General features: G+C 40.6%; 1 protein-coding gene across 2 annotated transcripts in view; it reads right to left on the reverse strand.

Annotated features, from left to right (window-relative positions):
- Window positions 1–3,820: 3,820 nt before the first annotated feature.
- The window catches only part of Fras1 (Fraser extracellular matrix complex subunit 1), a 426,519-nt gene continuing 409,226 nt past the window's right edge, over window positions 3,821–21,113 (reverse strand). For both annotated transcript variants that reach the window (XM_048784792.1, XM_048784791.1), the window contains 5 exons: window positions 20,886–21,002; window positions 13,074–13,240; window positions 10,048–10,253; window positions 8,546–8,692; window positions 3,821–7,429 (listed from right to left, as the gene is read on the reverse strand). In XM_048784792.1, coding sequence (XP_048640749.1) covers window positions 6,836–7,429; window positions 8,546–8,692; window positions 10,048–10,253; window positions 13,074–13,240; window positions 20,886–21,002 — 1,231 coding nt within the window. In that variant the 3' untranslated portion in view covers window positions 3,821–6,835. The remainder of the gene's footprint in view (window positions 7,430–8,545; window positions 8,693–10,047; window positions 10,254–13,073; window positions 13,241–20,885; window positions 21,003–21,113) is intronic.

Genomic DNA, 21,113 nt, shown 5'->3' on the forward strand with positions numbered 1-21,113 from the left:
TTTTTTTTTTTTTTTTTTTTGCTTTGACTCAGTATAAGTACTTTGGCCTTCTTGTGTGTGAGCTGGAAAGACAGGAACAGTCCTCAGAGCTGGCCCTGAGACCTGGAAACTTGTTAGAAATACACATTCTCTCAGACCCCATTCCAGGTCTATGTTTTATCAAGCCCATCAGGCTATTCTAATGTACTTTGAAGTTTGAGAACCTCTGGTTTAAGAGGAGCTTCAATGGTAAAAGTAGAGAGATGAACTTGCTTAACACCCAAGTGCATTGGGAACCTGCTAGATTTGCAAATCTGAAGTGATGAGCTTTCTGTCAAAAGAGAAGATATGACTGCATTCTGTACTCCATTCTGCATTGTAACTCCCATTCAGAGATAGACTGTTAAATCCCAGATCACCTAGGAATTCTAAGACTAGCATAAGAGGTAGGTGGCACATATTTATCGAGAACTTAATATTTATGCCAGACTTTAGAGTAACTCACTTTACTTACAGGATCTTGTATCCTGTTAAGCCAACTGTAAATTAGGTGTGGTTGCTTCTATGTTGCAAATACAGAGAGACTCAGAATGATTAAGTAAATTTGCAGATTTGCAATCCTCACAACTAGGAAGCAATAGGGCTGAATTCATATCTGGAAGGAAATGAGTAACAGGTGGTGTTTACATGGAGGATTTATTGTAATTGTTCAGGTTTAGGATTTAACCTCTTTGGTTTCAGGATGTCAATTTTAAAATAAAATACACTCTGAGTTTTGTGAGTTTTTCTAGCTATAACGACTGCCCACTTATGACCATTTAGACTAGAATCATTTCATTATATACTATAAAACTAGTATTGTTTCCCCAAAGGATGACTTTTCTCAAAAGGTAATGTTAGATGATGATGTTAGGATTCTAGAAACCAGGTTAATAGTTATTTTAAATTTGTTTAAAAAAGTAGAAAAAAATTGTTTTTGATGAAATTTTCATGATTCTGAATACTTGGAACTGTTCCCTAGCTTTGTAAGAAATTAATTTTCCTATCACATTTTCTCTCTGCTTGACAGAACTATTTAAGAGTCAAATTTAAAATTTTACAGCAAAGTTATTAAGGCGTATTTAAAATGTATGGCAAAATGTGAGGGTAAAACCAAATGACCAAGTGGTTATAGATATTGAATATTTATTTGCTCTTATATACGGTGAGCTGGGAGCTGGCTCATACCGACCCATACAAGCCAACTGCTAAATGTTCAAGAATTTCACAAGTCAGTTGTTAAACAAAGCCATTACTTTAAATTATCAAATTGGAGTCTTGCATGGTGGCACATGCCTATAGTCTTAGCTGCTTGGGAGGCTGAGGCAGGAGGATTGCTTGAGCCCAGGAATCGAGATCCCGTCGGGGAAAAAAAAAATTAAATTACTATACACAATTGATTGAATTAAGTTTAAGACAAAGGTAATAAGTGCTCAAATTAATCACTTCCTAATTATTTTTGCTACATTTTATTATTGTTGACGCTCTTGAGGTTATTTTTTGTCTATTGTATAAATGTGGTAGAAATACTATAAAAATTAGTACTACTGTGCATTTCTTCTCAACTCTGTATTCAGTAAAATTATACTGTTAAGTTTAATTCAGTCATGGTAGGAGTAAATACAACATAAATGTGAGCAAATGCTACAAATCAGGCTTCCCTTGATTCCAAAAGTGGTTTGTTAATCATTTATCAGCACACCACTTTTTATAATATAATAAAGGCAAATTTAAAATAAAGACTTGATTTGAGTTCAAATGTTTGTGTTTTTATTAAAAATCCAAATCCAAATGATAGTGAGTTTAAGAACAGTATAAATTAGGGTAGAAGAAAGAAAATATACTCAAAGTATTTGAATAAACAGTTTAATAAAGGTACTATTTACGGAAGTGTGGGCAGGGTTAAGTTAAGACAGCCATAGGGATGCTGATGTCCCTGAGACTATGAACAACATGAAGTCATTGCTACCTCCATGCTTGCTTGGGTAAGGGAGGCAAAGGATTTATCCAGAAACTGCAAGAACTGAAACTGTGGAACCTGCAACAATAGGACCTGTGGCCCAGATGGAATGCATCCCTGGCCAGAACCACAGCAAAGCAGGTGGGACAAGGACAGCATCACCGACACTCCCCAGCTTCTCTCTCTTATCTGGGCTGCACTTGGCCAATCATACTGGAAGCCAAGGCAAGAGAGTCATTTCTGAAACATTCCTTAGTGGTGTATATAAGGGGGGCATCTTGAAACTGGGTTTTGATTATTTATGGAAGTTTCTCTCAGAGACAGGGATCCTAATAGATTTTTATCACTTGTGGACTAATCTTAGAACCAAAATGAGCCTAAGGATAAAATTCTATTAGCTTTCAAAGAGAGGGATGCAGTATGGGTCTATGATATTCTATCAACCAAGTAATGGAATTTTTCATGACAAGCATTAACTTTAGGTTATAGGGGCTTGCAGCCATTTTTAAGCAATGCCAAGTTGTGCTTGTGGAAGCCCTCAAGGATTTGAAATTCTGGTGTTCATATGGAACTTCCAAAGAAAATTATCTAGGACAATTACCTCAGAGTTGTTATGAGGACAATGAGGAACAGAATGTAAAGGAGTTATTGCACTTGATTTTAGCATTGCTAGAAGTCCCCGATATAGAATTTTACCAGGGCTCTTAACTATTCACAATGGAACAATCTAAAGGGATCTTGTTAGGAGTTATCTCTGGCTTGTTTGGGGACAAAATCTGTATTACATGTTGTGGTATCTAAATATGGATATTGGACTACATATAACCTTCAAAATCCTCAATTTCATGTAGCATAACTTAATAACATACTAATAGTTAATAAGTTATTAATATAGTTTTCTTTCCTCAGCTCCCATTTTCTTCAAAACCCTAGTCTATGAGATATTTTAAATTTTAAATGAAAATGTATTTTCTGTCAGTTACCTTCCAAGATTCCTAAGTTTTAAGGCCATGAAATTCCCAGTCCCAGATGCATTTTTATAGACAATCCTAACATTACATAGATTGGCTCCTGGGATAGCTTCCCCATGCACCCTAGAGAAATGCACTCCAGGAGTAGAGTCTGCTCTTAGCAAGGGCCAGTGAGGATCTGAAGCTTACATTGAGCCCATGGTTCCCAGGAACTTCTGGGCTTGGTTTGGCATCCCTTGCCCAGATTTTATGAAAGCACACTTTCTCATCTTACTGAGTTTGCAAATGTGCCAAAAGAGCCCTGCTGGTCACTGTCACTTTTTGTTTTTGTTTTATCAGAGGGTAAAGGGACACAAGTGCACAGGCTTGCAGAATGCCAAGACGGTCTGGGCGTAGTTCCATTCTGTCACTGCTATTTTTCTCTTCTCAAGCCAACAAACATTTTCAAACTTTTTTTTTAGAGCCCTGATCATCTCCAGGGTGAGTTATGGACACTTAACAAATCTTTGCATGTGCATAAAAGGACATAGTCATCCTCACATTATATCAAGGATCTTGCGAAGGCTTGATGGTTAATATAGTGTAAATAATTATCCTATCATATTACATATGGAAATCTAAATTTTTCCTCTTTCTTCTAATGTTTATGTCCTGATTGCAAAAGAAAAGCTATAATGATAGTAAGAACATGTAATTTATTCAGCATCTTGTTCTTAGCAGAGTTAACTGGTTTCATATTTAACAACATTAGAGGGGTCTTTCTTAAAAAATAAAACCCAACTCAAAATTTCAGAATGATTTTGCCATCTTGGTGGCAATGTCTATGTTAATGAGATGAATAATTTAAAAAGAATATAGCAAAACAAACAAAAACCAACCAGACTGTTATTTATTAATACAAATTTATATAGTGGCATATGGTATTGGAGAAATCAGAAATTCATAACACACAAATTCATATTAGAAATACAAAAAAAAATCATTTGAGGATCAAGAAATCAGGTTGACAGCACCACGAATGTTTTACTCAGTCTGAGCAGGTGTGTAGGATCCAAGAATAACAAATACCTATAGGAGTCTGAGACTGAATATCATAAAACTGTGCAAACACATTCCACACTATTTCCCATCCAACAATAGGGATCTGCAGGAGTCCTCCAGGAGGCCTGGGGTACTATAAAAGGGCAGCAAGGCAGAAAAATGGTTCAGACCATTATTTCTTTTAACCTTCACAGCCGGCATATGATAGTGAGTAGCAACCCCTGAGGGTTTTTTTGTTCCTTCTCACCTGAAGGCATGATATAAAAGGTTAGTAACACACACACACACAAGGCATTAGTGAGCAAGTCAGAGAAATGGAAAGCAAAGCTTTCCTTGAAATATAATCCACATTAGTCATCAAATTATCTGATCCCTAAGATGAAGCATAAAATGTAAATGAATTGAACACTTCTACATCAAAGGGGTGAATCTCAACTCCCCATCTCTTAACAATTTTTATTTAACAAGTACGCATTCACTAGAGAAGTACTGACATTCCAAAATGTGTACATAACGGGGTGAAGGGCAGAAAGAAAGGGAGGCAGGAATATTGCAAGGCTTTCTCTTCACAAAATTCATCCCCTCCAGGTCCTCAAGGGATGTTGCCCTTGTCAATTTACACCCTGTGTGCGGAGGCTGCCAGGAGCATTCTTAGGCTTCCGTCTCCCTCCCCACACTAGTTTCATTCTGCCAACTGTCTGCAATCTTCCCAAACACATGTCCTATTCAGTAGTAATGGAAGGGGTGTGCGAGAAGAACATCTGAGCAAAGGAAATGTGCTGCTTTAATGTGTGAGCATCTTGGCACTCAGAGCAGTGACGAGTAACGGGCCAAATGGAATGCTGCTCTACAGATAACTGGCTCCCTGTTCTTGCAGAATTAGCATTCACCCTCTAGGCTGTTCTGGAGAAGACTTCGAGCCAGGCTAATCAGCTCTCCAGCCGTGAGACACCAAGTCTGGATGTTCTGAGGCCGAGACAGAAGTTCTGCCTGAATGGCCCAGGCTGGTCTGAAGTAGCACCTCTCCAATCAGGAATTTCTGGGCTCACCCCAATTCATCTTGAGAACCTTATACTCACCTCAGAACATGAAGTCAGACTTTGCCTTTAATCTCCTGTTCTTGGTACATTATTAAAACTTTCTATTCATGCCTCCTAAGGATCACTGCCAGTCATGCCTAGGTAAAGCAGTGTTTCTTTGCTCCAGTTAAGAGTGTCATTTCATAATCCAAGTAAATTTTCTACTCACCCTTGTCATTTTGCCTACCATACTCTCTCACCTTCTCCTTCTAAATTTATTCCTCTATCTCTCACCCATTGCACTGTTCACTCACTCACTCGACAAACACTTCTGGCATGCATGCCTGTGACAGGTACTGCGGAAGAATGAAAAGGTGTGGCTCATGCAGGTCCGGCTCTCCAGGAGCTTGGAGTCTGATAGAGCTGCCTAAAACTTTTCATGGTTCATTCTGTTTAGGTTTGAGTACCATGGTGTTTCCAGTCTGGAATGTTCTCAAAGAGCTTGACTCAGAAATTCTAACACAAACATTACACAATGTGAACGGTCTGTCATTTGCTCAGTGACAATGGCGTGCCATGCATCAGGAAGAGAGCATGTGTTTTACTCCTGAATAATGAAACTGTGCCTCCAGTTCAAAACAACATGTTATGCATGCTTATGTTTTTGCCAATAAGGCAGAAATAAAAGAGAAGCAAAGGCAAGCCGTGAGCACACCACACACAGAATAGGTAAGCTGATATGTGAATGCTAAATTATTTTAAAGCCACATGTTTATGGCCTTGTCATGTGCTGATATGGTAAAAATAAGTGCCTGAGCTACCAGAAAAGAACCCCCAAAGAGAAATCCCTGAAATTCTGTAACAGGGACAGTGCCTGCATCTCCTGGGTGACAGACAGCAAGAGGACCAATGTACATCTGTTTATTCTGATTTCATTCCAACCTGGGCTTCCTCTTGTTTTATTCAAATAAATTACTTGCTTCCCTAAAATGCTAACAAAATTAAATACCCACTGCTAGCAAAGCATGTGTGCTTGTCTATTACTGGACTGGGCAAAGCCTGGGGTAGCAGGAAAGTGTGGTTCATGTTTTCTAGGCATCCATGGCATACAAAGGCCAGGGTGCGCTGGATCTGTTGTGCAGCATCCTGCTTCAAGACCAGGTCCCTACATTCCCCAGGTCAATCCTCTCCCCTTTGTAAATACTTGCAGAGAAGCCCTCTAGTCTGAAGCACATGGAGACCCCTAGTTGTGTAAAAGGCTTTGGAAAAAGTAAAATGTACTCAGAGGTCATGACGACTAGGCCATCAGGAGAAAACTATGTTCAAATAGAGCTGTTGTGCTGATCAGTAGATTTTTGAATGGAATCTGGGTGTCAGCAATTGGTACTCTATTGTCCAGAGTCCATGAAAAGCCCAAGAAGGAGAATACTGGAGGAGGGGGAGGAAGCCAAAGGTCCTATATCCCACTCACTCTCGGGGAGATCTACCACATCCTCTGAACTCTATCAGCTACCCTAATTGTCCAACACCTGTCCTAATGCTAAAACACTTGCTTCTAAGTTCAGCCTTTCACAGGTACTCTTAGTAGCTGCTGAGACTGTGAAAGGGGTCCACAGACTACCTCTGCTCCAGTACTCTGGGGGTCTCAGTGGTTCTTTGTTTCACGAGGTAGCTCAGTTGAGTCGATGTGTGTGATGTGTGCCGTCTGCCACTCAAAGCTATAATTTTCCCTTTTTTTTTTTAAAGTCTGCAAGATTATAAAAATACCAGTATTTCCCCGTTTTATAAAAATGATTTTAGATAAAAATACACATGGGTCTCCTCCATTAAACTTCCGTTCCATCTTGTAAATTGTTGTGGACTCTGACTTCCAGATTCAATTTTTTTACTTTAGCGCCTTTGAACGGATAGGCCCCCTCCGTGTCACTCAGTATGTTGACATTCTGCACAGTGCAGTACTGTCTGTTCACGTTCTTCTCCACCCTGTCCTGGTTCCTCTTGGGCACATCCACCTTGGTGTTCAGAGGGTATTCTTCCAAAATGTCCTCCGTGGGCTGTTTCTTCCTCTGCTTCTGGCATTTTCTGGTGATGAAGCAAGCCACCAGAAACAGCAGAAGTAGAAGCATGATTGCAGCCAGGGCGCTGCCAATGGACGCCCCAGTTTGGGACAGAGAAGCAGCCACAATTGGCTCTTGCATCTCCAGATTTAGGGACTTCATATTGGTGCCATTCTTGATTTGGTCCCCTTCATTGTCATAGATGAGGGAATCATCAAGGGTCAGCCAGCCACTGGGGTCCACCAAGTCCCTTCGGTGGCGCCTCAGGGGGGCTGTGAGAGAACGCTGGACACGGGGTCCAGAGATGGTGTCTGGGCCAATAATGTAGATCACCTGGAGATACCACTGGTGTCCTGCTTCCACCTGCAGGAGGAGGGACACAGGGAGACAAACCACATATGTCACTGTTGCCCACGGACCATGTCTGAAGAAAGGAAATGGAAAGACAGTTGCCACCATATGATTAGATAGAAAAATGGTTTTTAGAAAAGCATTAGCAATGGTTAAGCATCTTCTAAAACACAGAGGACTAAACCAACCATTATGGGTTTTCTCTTATTTCCAAATTAGGATGATTTTGGTTCAGCTAATCACATTCTTCTCTGTTTCTCTACCAGTACATGGAATAGCCTAAAAACTTATTTTTCATGGTTTCTTTAGCTAAGTGAATGCTTATGAGTTATTGGTCTTTATTGATGGTAGTGACATAATTGTATTAATAATCACATTCAATCACAGTGACCTTCAATTGTTCACTATGCTAATTTAGTATTTATGATGAACTTTAGCTAAAATGGAGCATCCAACAAATACTTGACACCCATTTCTGACAAATTCTTGACAAAATAGGCTGCATCTGAATACTTCCTGGATTGTCCCCTGAGAAGTGAGATGGTCAAGTATTTTATTCCCTTTCATCTGCCCCCACTGAAACCCTCCATGGTTTTGAAATAACTTCTGAAGAGTGTGATTATTAATAGTGCCAAAATCCAAGGTCATGCATTACTATCTAGAAACAGCAAAACAGTGAAACTTGATCTCGGAAATTCATGTTTATTGCTGGAACTTAGGGTAGTTCCATTTAACGGATACTAGTCACTCTAGCCATTCTAAGTAGCGGTATTGTGTTTATGATTTTGTTCAATGTTTTCCATGTGGCTGTGAAAATGAGCTGGTTCAGCAGAGAGTCACAGAGGTAAGCAATTCAAAAGAATTTAGGAAGGACTAGAGCATCATATGTAGACCAGGCACATATATGACAGGTACTGTATGCAAATTAAATAATTTTATCATTGCTTTGGTCTACTGAGGATAGATGGTGAAATGCTGGGGTGAACAATAAGCTTAAAAGCAATAAATAAAAAGATCTGCCAACCAGAATGCTGTAAAAAGAAACTGCCAATCCAGAGTGCCCCTTCCCTCCAGCTTTAAGGTGGACTTGGTTCTAAGCTTATCTTCTAGCCTTCTCACCAAACTCACCTTGTAGAGGGCATCTACTTTCAGAGTGAATCCATCCACACCTGGCATACTGCTGACCACATGGAAATCGGGCAACTCAGAAGCAAAGTGGGCCTCAAAAGGTACATCATGGAAGTACTTATCAGTGACCTCTGGCTGACTGCGGTCCTAGAATTTCCAACAGAAAGAATATAGGCTTTAGAATGATGGAACAGCTGTACAGGTAGGTACAATCACGGGGAGGAGAAAGGCAGTCTCCACTGCTGCTTTGGGTCAGAGAATATATTGCAGATGGCTTCTCCTTAAGTCAACAGCTGTCTCTGGGCACCCATTGTCTTCTTTAAAGGAACAATTTGCTGGGGTCTGTGATCTCAAAGCAGAGTGAACAAGCCTAGACCAAAAGCTATTTGGTTTCAAGTTATTTGGTCTCAAAGCCCTTTATACACTTAAAAAGCAAGGAGCCCAAAGAATTTTTGTTTATGTAATTTCTATCCATCCACATTTATTGTGTTAAAAATAAAACCTGAAAAATTAAAAATACTTAAATATTAAGTCATTCTAACATGACAATGAAAAATTCATTATGTTAACTAAGATTTTTTTCAAACATTTTTTTATTTGTAGATGGACTCAATGGCCTTTACTGTATTTATTTATTTTTATGTGGTGCTGAGGATAGAACCCAGTGCCTCACACATGCTAGGCAAGCATTCAACTACTGAGCTACAACCCCAGCCCCTTAAGTGAGATATTTTTCAGTGAAAATACCTTTAAATACCTTTATTCCTCTTCTCCCCTCCCTCCCAAAAGATGGCTGGCATTGTTTTGCATTTTTGCAACTCTTGAGAACAGAACTGGATTCTCATAACTGCTTCTGGACTCACTCAGTTATGATATGCTGTTTTAGTTGAAGTCTATGAACAAAATCTGGCCTCACACAGCTGTGTGGTTGGAAAAGGGAAAAATGTGTTCATAGCCTTTTCAGATGATTTCTGTGGATATTTTAAAATACGAAATCAAAACCTGGCAAATGATTTTTTTAAAAAGATTAGTTACAATGTGGAGTCTCAAATCATATCAAAAAACTTCTCAAGTTTTCTTCATGGATGAGGGAACAAGTGTGAAAAATTGGCCCTATCACTGTACTGTGACAGCAGTTTTGAGCTTGTGGGCTCCCTGAAAAAGTCTCAGGGACTCTGGAGGTCTTGGCACCATCCTTTGAGAAACAGTGACTTAGAGTTTCCTCTTCCTGGGCCATCAGTACAGCACAGTGTTGTTACCCGCTGTCATCATCACATTTGGTAATGTGTGGGAGTGTTTAGCTGATCAAAGAGAAACAAACAAACAAACAAAAAATATATATATATGTCATATATATATATATGTGTGTGTGTGTGTGTGTGTGTGTGTCATTAAGATATATATATATATATGTCATTAAGAGTGGGGCTTTATCTGCTTCAGGCAAAATTCACAGCTGGGGAAGTCCCCTAGTTATCTGCCTCTCAGCACTGACAGCTTACCAATAGCAGAAATCTATGTTTCAGGTGTTTGTTGGGCTGAATACATCCGTACTGTGGCCCTTCATTGTAGATTGTTCCTGTAGGATCAAAGAAAGGCACATAGCCATCCTTGCCAGTACAAAGATAGACTTTCTCTAGCTGTAGTTTGTAAGCAGAATTAAGATTTTGTTCTGGATTCCAAAGTACTCGGCCATAAAGGATTTGACCTGAAAAGATTGAAAGACATTAATTAGGTCAGACTTTAAAGAACAAGAAATGTCAAGGGTAGAAAGGATTTAACATGCTCCCTTAGAGTCAAAAGTACCTTTCTCTGCTCATTCATCATTTATCGCTGCTTTAAATCTACAAACACCTAAAACATTATTTAAGCATTTAAATTAAGCCAAACACTTGGATATGTGCAGGGGACACAAAAATGACTGAGAGGCAGGTGAGAGGACAGAAATAAAAGCAAAGTGTTTGACAGAAATAGTTAACATTTATCAAACTCACTACCTTCTAGGTGCTGTATTAATGTCCTAATAACTCATGTAGTGCTCACAGTTTCAGAGAGGAGGAAACCGAGGCACTGAGTGTCTAAGCAATTTGTTGAAGATCTAGCAATGGTGAAAGTGAGATTCAAAGTCGAGGCACAACCTGAATCCACAGCCCACCCTATTAAACCCTACGATGCTATACAGAAAAAGGTTAGTCACACTAAATGAGCAGAGTTAAGCATGGAAATCTAGCTGGGGAGAGGCATGGAAAGGTTTAAGAACAGGCTATTAGAACAGTATACTGAAAAATAAGCAGGCATTTGTCAGTGCATTTGGGGTGGGAGGGGAAGGCAGGAGACAGAATTCTAGGCAAAAAAAAGTCCATGAGCAAAATACCGAATGCTGGGCAGGTACAAATGTTGGTATGGGCACTGTTTCTTTTGTGCCTGCTATAGCACCAAGTTCTTTACCTGCACTCTCTTATTTAATCTTCCTAAGAGTTCAGGAGAGGCTCAATCATCTTTGCCACTTAGGTAACTTATCCAAGGCTCACATCAACAATGGGGTGGGAGAAGAATTTGAGCAAAAAAATACATCAGACTCTAAATGCTTCTCCAAAGCATTAATTGTGTGTCAAAATTCAGAAATCCTGACCAAAGGGGAAGGTGCAGGTGCAGAGGCTCTGGCAGTACAGACTCCTGGGCAGAGAACATTGTGCTGAGGATGCTGGACATGAATACGTGACTAATAAGAAACATGGAAGCCTTTACGCAGGGGAGGAATAGCAATACAACCTGGCTTTAGAAACACAGAGCAAGGAGCAAAGACAAAGAGACTTGAGTACAGAAGACAGGGGACTATTTTAAGGTTCTGGTGAGGGATAAGCATCTAAAATACAGCTTTGAAGCAATGAATTCAAGAAATGTCTAGGGGTCAGAGTCCATTCATCTGAATAACAGATGGAACGTAGAATGTGAAGAGGAAGTGGAGGACAAATGAGATGTTCACCAGGGACACCTAGCACAGGGGATGCCATTCATGGAGCAACAGATGGGGGAGGAGCACATTTGGAAGGAGAGGTCCAGTCCTAGACACCTCCAGGCATCTGAAGGAGAGCTCACTTGGGCTCAGCAGTTCCAGATCTGCATGTGGAAGTGCAGAAATGAATCAGGAGAGATCAGGGATAAGGTCAAGGTTATGGCTGTGGAATAGAAGGGGTATGAATGTTGAGAGTAAAGAAATGGTCCAAGCCATGGGGATGACCAGAGGCAGCACTCAAGAAGAATGGGACCTGGGAATAGCAACATGGAAGGGGCAAAGGCAGAGGCCCAGGGCAGGAGAGAGAGAAGTGATCTGATCCGAGGGGCAGGAGAGAAACAGAACAGAATCCAGTCTGTAGCAAACGGGCAGAGGAGAGGCAATGAAGGGCCATGGAGACAAAGTGTGATTAGCACTTCTTTAGGAGGTTTGTCAGAGAAAGGAAAAGTTTGAAGCTGAGATGAAGGTAGTGTTGAGGGAAGGTTTATTTCTGTGATGTGCTGGACGTCAATGTTTTTTTTTTTCCTTTATAGCTGTGTGTGTGTGTGTGTGTGTGTGTGTGTGTGTGTGTGAGATGCTGGCTGGAAATAAAATCCAGGGCCTCGTGCATGCCCATGATGTGCTCTACCACTTAGTTACAGATCTTGCCCCTTGAGTATGATTTTAAGATGAAAAAAGACTCAGATATGAGAAAATTTAAAGAAACAAAGACAGTCAAGAGACAACTGAGAGAGGAAAGGCAGACAGCTGAATAATTCATTTATTCTTCCAATGATTATTTGTTGAGCTCCTGGGGATGGTGCTATGGTGCACAAATTTGATATCTAGTCACAATCTCATGGAACTTACACACTAGTGGTAAAGAGAGACAATAAAATAAATAAATATACAATATGCATAATATTAAAAACGTGATAAGAACTACATACAATGAATAGCATTCTGCAAAAGTGAAATATGTGGAGCCCATGTTAGATTGTCTGGGTGTCAGGGAAAGCTTCTTTGTGGAAGTTCACAATTAAGTAGAGCCCTGAAGGACAAGGAGCAGCTAGCCTTTTGAAAAGCCAAGAGAACATGTTTGTGGGGCAGGTGAGGGACTGAGGGATCATTTCTAGCAGAGAAAGCATGACAGAGAGTATACGTGGCATTCTTTTGAGGCTGGGAGCAGTAGGGGTAATATTGTAACCTCTCTAAGAAAATGGCAGATAAAGCAACTTACTCAGAGTTAGTGTGTTAGAATGGGATTGGAAATACCAGTCTTCTTACCACCCAGATCAATGCTTTTCCATGGTAATACACTGTTAATCATTTAGGAACTATGAGTGTGATATTATTTCATAACATGAAGGAAGAATATGAGTCTGGTCCTTGATTTGACCTTGGCTGGCCTGAAATCATCCCTGAGAATCTTCACTGGGGAGGTAACTGAGAGCTAAAGAGTAGGGATTCTACTCCAGGAACTTTCTCATGCTTAGGCCGAGCCTCTTTCTGCAGGAAGAGGAAGCAACTCACCTTTTGAAAAGGCTCCTTTGTAATCCATTTCTGCCAGTGACATGTCGGATGTGTTGGGATCCATTAAGAACACCTTCTCATTATTGCAGAGCTGAAATTCAGTATTGAGTGAATACACCACGGGCACAGGACGGTTGGTCTGCTGGAACGCAATGGGTATCAGGAATCTAAATGTGGGAGAAATAAGAGCCTCTTGAGAGCAGGGTTAATTTTGCACGTGTCATTTCAGCTGCCCTCTCTTCCCTGCCCTTCTCAGGACTGGGCACAGAGCTTTGCTGTGGGCACTGAATATTTACTGAATAAAGAGACATATGTGGGAGAAGAACTTTATTTGATCTTTATGAGGTTGGTCTGTTCTTTTGAACAGGAAAAATTTAATTAGTCTTTGAAACTCTTTGGTTTCCTTTGCTTTTTTCCCCTCTTTCATTCTGAGGGCCCTCTTTGATTGCTAGATGGCTCCTTTCCATGGTGTATGCACTAGAATTCTTCTCAGTTTGCACGTTCTGAGACTCTGACTATTACTCTTCCACTCTGGTCAATATTCACTCCATGTGCCACTTTTTAGGGCATTGCTAGGAGACACTCTCTTACTCACACCCCTGGCCTTCTTCCTTGGTCCCTTCTCTGCCCCTTCTGGTAGGTAAGAACTCCTCCAGGACCAGGGGCCTGGGAGCCCTGATATTCTCTGTCAATAATCCCACCCCAGCCTTGCCATTGAGTCCATTTTCCATCCCAAAAGTAGGGATGCCATGTTTAATTCCCTAATCCTGATTTCTCTTCTGAGCTCTAGAAACACCTATCTGCCTTCCACTGACTGCTTCTCTGATAGCTTTGGCTGTCTCAAAGATACCTCAGACTCGACCTACTCATCTCTCACAAACTTAATCTTCCTTCTGGTGTTCCTATCACAGTGAAGTCCGAGTCCTCCTAAAACTGGTCTTCATGGAGTCACTCTTACTTCCTTCTAATCTATTTTATATAATGCAATCAATGAACTCTATAATTTAAAAAAACACTCATATTTGCTTATGATCTTTCCATTTCTAGGGTGAAGAACAACATTTTAACAAGACTCATAAAGCCCTGGCCTTTGCTTATTTCTCCAGCCTCATCTCCTGCTCCTCTCCTTCTTCCCCTCCTTTCTGGGATTTAGCCAGAATAGCCTTCTTTTGGGCTTGTGACTGGTTCTCTTCTCTATGATCTCTACTGCCTCAGGAGTCATGCATTCAGATAATCACCAGGCATTAGTTACTATATGACAGACACTAATCTAATTATGGAGATTTATCTGTGGAAAAACCAGAAAATATGGTCTCAGGGAAGTTATACTCTACTGAGGATGTAATCCGCAAATAAGCTTAAACATAATATAACATGCTGGAAGGTAACAGGTGATGAGGAGAAAAATTAGGAGAGACAAAGAATTAGTGCAGCCATTATGGAAAACAGTATGAATCTCAAAAAATTAAAAACAACTAGTTATCCTTCAATTGAATATATATACAAAGGAGATGGAATCAGTACATTACAGAATAGCTGCATTCCTATGTTTGTTGCAGCATTATTCATAATAGCCAAGATACAAAAAGTAGTTGGATAAAGTTGGATAAAGAAAATGTGGTATGAAAGATATACACAATAAAATACTACTCAGTCATGAAAAAGGGGAATCCACAATTTGTGACCACATGGATGAACCTGAAGAATATTATGTTATGTAAAATAAGACACAGAAGGAAAAATACTTCATGATCTCATTTATATGTGGAATCTCAAAAAGCCAAATACACAGGAAAAAAAGAGAACAGTAGTTACCAGGGATGACGAAGAGTGGGACATTGTGAAATATTGGCCAAAGGAGGCAAAGTTGCAGTTAGAGAATGAGAGTATCTAGGATAAAACATGATGGCCATAGGTCATAATATAGTTGCACACTGGAAATTTACTTAGATTACCAAAGAAAGGTGACTATGTGAGAACATAGATACATTTATTTGCCTGACTGCAGTAACCATTTCACTACATACATGAATATCAAACCATCTTATTGTACATCTTAAATATGTGCAATAAAATAAAGAAAGGAAGGAAAGAATTTCTCAACTCTGTTGTAGCACGAAAACAATGCTGAACCACGGGGTGTGGCTTATTCCAAAGTAAAACTGCATTTACCAAAGCAGGCAGAGAGCTGGAATTGTACTCTGGCTGCAGTTTACTGATCCTTGATCTGGAAGGTTGGAACTACCCTTCACCAAGATGGAAAACTGTAGAAAGGAACGTATCTGGTGGAGAAAGATAAAGACATGTTTGGACACGTTAAGTTTGAGAGGCCTGTCAGAGCCAAGTGGAGATGCTGAGTAATCAGTTTGATGGACAAGTGTCAACTCCAGAGGTGAGCCCTGGGCTGGAGATGTTTGCTTGTACTTAAAACCTTGAGAGTGGAGGATAAAGAAAATCCGTAAGGAAGTGAAAAGCCATTAGAAGAGACTGTTCCGGCCTGATCCTGAGGGCGTTCCAAGTTCACAGACTATGAAAAGATGGAGAACCGGCAAAGCAACAGAGGAAGAGCCAGCAAGGTTGAGAGAAACCTACAGTGGGATGTCTCAGGTGAGAGAAGAAAGAGGTTCAAGGGGCAGATGTCGCTCAATGGCTAAGTGCTGCTGAGGGTACTGAAAAGGAAGATCGAGGCTCCATCCCAGGATCAGGAACAGTCATCACTGACCTTGATAAGAACAAGTTGCATTGAGGGCTATCAGGAGAAGCTTGGCTGAGAGGTTTAAAAGATGATGGGCAGAGATTAATTGGAAATCATGAATACAGACAACTCTCCAGAGGCATACTGCAGGAAAAGAAATGAGAAAAATGTACGATGAGAGAGAAATGGAATGTCAAGACACTGTTGTTGTTGTTTTTGAAAGATGGGAGAAGTTGCAACTTGCTTTTCAGCTGACCAGAGGGATTCATGGAGAAGAGAGAATTGCTTGAGATGTTCTTTATAAAGTGGAAAGAGACTTCAGGTTCTAGTGCAGAGGAGGGGAGGCTGCCTTTGGAGAGAAACTCAGAGCCTTTGTTTGTACCAACAGGTGTACAAGCAGAGACGCAGGCAGGTGGGTAGATATGATGATGGGAGCCTGTGTAAGTTCTCTTCTGGTTTCTTCTGTTTCCACCACATGGCAGGGCACAAGGTAATTGGCTGAGGCCAAGGACAGGCGAGAGAGCAAGCAAGTTCAGAGAAGGAATAAGACAGTTTAAAAAGTGGAAGAGTGGATGGATTAGGGAACTAATGTATTTTGCTTAGTGGCCCTAGAGATCAATTTGAGATTAGTGATAGTGAACTTAAAGTTTTCTGGCTTTGATCTTGCTAAATATTCTGCCAGAACACACTCTCCTATTACTCTTACTGATCCTTTAGGTGGCAACTTGAATTCTTCTCTAGGAGGTTTTCCTTCTTGCTCTTACCTTCAGGCTAGCTTAGATCCCTTGGCATCCATTCTCATATACTTTGCATGTTTCAATCGCAGAACTTCTCATGGTTTAAAACTTTATTTCAGTGTGTGACTATGATTGACATCTACGTCACCACTCCAGATTCCATGGTCTCTACTGGTTCAGCATGTATGCTCAATGCTAAGTTCCTGATGCATGTTTTTGTCAAAGAACAGTGAAGGAGTGATCACTTCACTGTTTTACTCTGTTTCGTATTTTGAAGGTGTCCCATTGGGTAGACTGGAGAGGATGCAGGAAGATCTTGAAGCCCACACAAGCCAGAGCTAACTCTGCTTCAACAGCTCTGATATCACCATTGGTCATATCAAGAGCTCATTTGTCTGACTTGGGGAAAATTATTTTTTCTCATTGATACTTACACTACTGGAATCCACCACAATGCCTGGTGCATACGACATTAATGTTGATTATATGGGATATATAACAGACCTGAGATTATTATAATAAATAATAATTTTATGATGGATTATAGACCTCACAAAAAGAGTTACAATATGAAACATAATTTTTTTCAATTAAATCTGAATTCTATGTGCCAGTCCTGATTTTATTGTGTGTTATAATTCTAGGGTACACATATAGAGTCGTGTAAAGAATTGGAAGCAAGGTTAGGCCTGGAAGAAAGAATGGAGAAGATATAAGTAATGATCTCCCTGAGGTAAGGCAAGGACATTGGTATCCTCACAACACTCTCCCCCACTGTCGTCTCCTCACCTACACCTCTGGGCCTGGAGATGGGGCTGGTACCTTTCTTGCTCCATTTTGTCATTTTCAAATCATTGCTTCTCTGTCCTTTTAAAAAACCCAAGCACCTACCCTGGAGAAACTGTTTTTTATATGATTTATACCAGGAAATGTTCACATATATATAAATATTTTTTGTAATAGAATCTGCTACAATAAACTAAGTAGAACGGTCAAATAAATTGTAGAATATTCCTACAATGAATACATTAATGCAGTGAGCCATAAACTGCAGCTACATGAATCAACACAAAGGAATCAACAATGATCCATGGAGAAAAGAAAAAAAATAGCAGCAGAGAGAATTCATACAATATGAAATTTTTACATAGAGTTCAAAAACATACAAAACCATGACAGGTGACCATGAAGTAAAGCCATAAAGCAAAACTAGGGATTGCAAATACAAATATCAGGTTAGTGGTCATCTTAGTGGGAGAAGGCAGGGAGTTTGACTGGATAGGACATTTATGAAGGACTGGTAGCCAGGCACAATGGCACATGCCCACATGCCTGTAATCACAGCCACTGGGGAGGCTAAGACAGAAGGATCTCAAGTTCAAGGTCAGGCTCAGCAACTCAGCAAGATCCTGTCTCAGAATGAAAAGTAAAAAAAGGACTAAGGATGTAGCTCACCGATAAAGCACTCCTGGGTCCAATCCCCAGTATACATAAATAATTAATTAAATAGGACTGGTAATGCTGTGTTTCTTGAGGTAGGTAGTAAACACATGTTTATTTTACATATCCATAATTTATGGTCCTCTGAATATCTGAAACATTTTATAACTTAAAAATGCAATATATGGTTAAAAATTCCTTAGCATATCCTGTTGAGTTATTTGCCTCGTTCTTCCTTATTGCAGCCAATTACCAATTTCTGGTCACCTTGCCTCCCTTAATGTAGATGACTATGATGTTCTCTAGCCTTGTTCCTGCCATCCACCCATCATGCTCATTTTGATATCCATATGGAAAAAAAATCCATGGAGAAACCTCACCTTTCAGTTTCCAGCTAATACCTGGCTTTTCATTTCACCAAAACTGATGCTAAATGTCTATTTTGTCATCCTCATTCCCCCAAACCTCATCCAAACCTCACCTCTCAGTTTCCTGACTTCCTCACCTCCACAGAGATTGTTCTGACTGCACCACCCACTCTTCATATTCCTCCTGTGCACCAGCATCCCAATCTCATTTTCAGATACCTCACTCTCCATCACCTGTATATGCCCAGTTCCTGTCTTCTTTTACTCCCACTCATTAATTCTTCAACCACAGCAGGACCTCCCTGACCCCCTTTACCAAGATGCAAAGGAACTGGAACACTTACACATTCATCGTGGGAAGGCACAAACATAATTAACTATTGACAAATGCTTGGGGAAACAGTCTGACAGCTTCTTGAAAAGTTAAAAACAACCATATAATCCAGCCACTGCATTCGGAGGTACTTACACAAGAAAACAGAAAACTCATGTTCATATAAGGCTTGCACTGTATGTTCATAGCAGCTTTATTTATCATAATCCCAAACTGGAAACAACCCACATGTCCATCCACTGATGAATTGTGCTAAATCCACACCATGGAATACAACACAACAATGATGAGAAAAAACTGCTGATATATAGAGTAACATGGATCAATCAAAATAATCAGGCTGAGTGAAATAAGCCAGAGAAAAAAATTCATATTGTATGACTTCACTTACATAAAGTTCTAGAAAATGGAGACTCACTCATAGTGACAGAAAGCAGATCAGAAAGGTTACCCAGGGAAGGGGTTGGGGTGGGAGGGCACACAAATCAGTGTAAAGAACACTTCTGGAGGAAATGGCTGTGTTTACTATTTTTTCAAATGAGATGTGCATCTACTCAATGTCAACAGCAGACAATTTAGATCAGTTCTGCTGGCCTCGGCTTACCTGCCTGCTGCCGCCACCATTGACATTTGCAATACTCACTTCTCTCCCTTCTCGGGGATGGTTCCCTTCCTTCTCTTTTCTGGAACCTTAGGGTTCTTCTCTTCCAGCTAATATCTGGCTTTTCATTTCACCAAAACTGATGCCATATGTCTATTTCGTCATCCTCATTCCTCCATCACTAATCCCCTTGGCCTGAATCCACAGGCTCTGCCTTCTTCCTTCTGTGGAGGAATGCTCTGGGCTCCTAGCTAAAGGGGCCTTTCCCCTCTAGCCTTGGCTCTCTCTTCCTCTTGCTCAGGGTCTTTGCTCAGCAATGTTCTATCTCCCCTGCACCATCCAACATTCCCCTCTACTGGATTACTCCTACCAGCAAACGAACATCCTGAAATACTTTCCCCCTTAAAATGCAACTGAATAAAACCTCCTTCTTATTTGACTTCTCATCTCAACAGTTACTGCTCCATTTTTCTAATGTCGTTTTAGCAGAATTCCTGCTTGTTTCTGCTTTCTTAGTTCTCTCTCTTGAATTTACTCCAACCAGGCCAGTGTTTCCCTCAGTCCACCAAACTGTTCTTGGCTCAGCTCATCAATGAACTCAGAATTGCCAAATCCACTGGCTTATTGTCAGTCTTAACTTAAAGCCACAATCTAAATGGTCTTCTCTTCATGTTAATGTCAGGTTCTGTTTGCACATCTTCTCTCCAAAATGGTTCTTAGTCTATAACCATAACACACTGAGCATGCCTGATCTCACCCATCCTTGGAAGTTAAGCAGGGTCAGACCTGGTTAGTATTGGGTGGGAGAAATGTTTTCTATCCCTTGCTCTGAGAAAGGAGGTACTGAACCGTAAACAGTCTGAGAGCTCAGGTTGCTTTCAATCAACTGTTAGAATGTACTGCTATAATCTCAATGCCTAGGCTGGAGCAAAGCACAGGAGAAAGGCTGAATGGACACTGGTGAATGAATATATGTGCAACGCAGACAGTTCCTGGGCTGAGGGGGGTATGAGAAGATGGATAGTTGATTTTTGTAGTTAGGCTCTAGAAAGTCTCCCATAAACACTGAATTTGTGGATATTGAAACAGTGCTCATAGGAGAACTGCAAGGTGAGGTTTCTCTATAAGCTTTCTGGTCACAAAACTTCATCACCTGATTAATACTTAAGCTTGTTTTATGTGTGTTCCTGTTTATAGACCCCGTACTCAATACATACTGTTGATTCATTAACATTGAACTCACAATCAATGGCATTGTAACTCACACCTGAACGAAACTTACCTAGCACTCCATAGGGTACAGCATGGCCTTCAGCACCATGCTTGGGAGCCATTTTAAATATGGAAATCATAACAAAAAGCACATAAATGTGAAAAACATGGCACTAACTAGACTGTGAAAGGACACTTGCTTGTCACAGGACAGCTGGAAGCAGAAGGCACAGTGAGGCCTTGCCGAGCCTCAGCTGGGGATGTGCGTGCTAGGTGACTTGGACTCTTTCCATTCTTTGCATGTCAGCGAATGATTATAAAAGCCAGGTGGGTATGGATTTGAGGTACATATAAACATGAGTGGTAGGAGAATTTGCAAATAAGGAAACCACTTATGAGGACTGACCACATCCACGTTTTCCTACCTTTCTGGGGCATGTGCAGTGCAGGCCAAGGGCTTCTCTCCTGGGTCGGTCCATGGCTGGGTAGGCTGCACGGTGCAAGGGATCAGGTAGATGGTGTACTCCCCGGAGTAGTCCTTCCTGGAAACAGACAGAGCAGACTGTGGTCATGGGAAACAACCTAGAGACTATTAATTGTTCCAGAAAGAAAGACCCAGGCTATATCCACTAAGGTTCAGATGGTATTTGTGT

This window comes from Marmota marmota, unplaced genomic scaffold (genome assembly GCF_001458135.2).
Source record: "Marmota marmota marmota unplaced genomic scaffold, marMar, whole genome shotgun sequence".
NCBI lineage: Eukaryota > Metazoa > Chordata > Mammalia > Rodentia > Sciuridae > Marmota > Marmota marmota.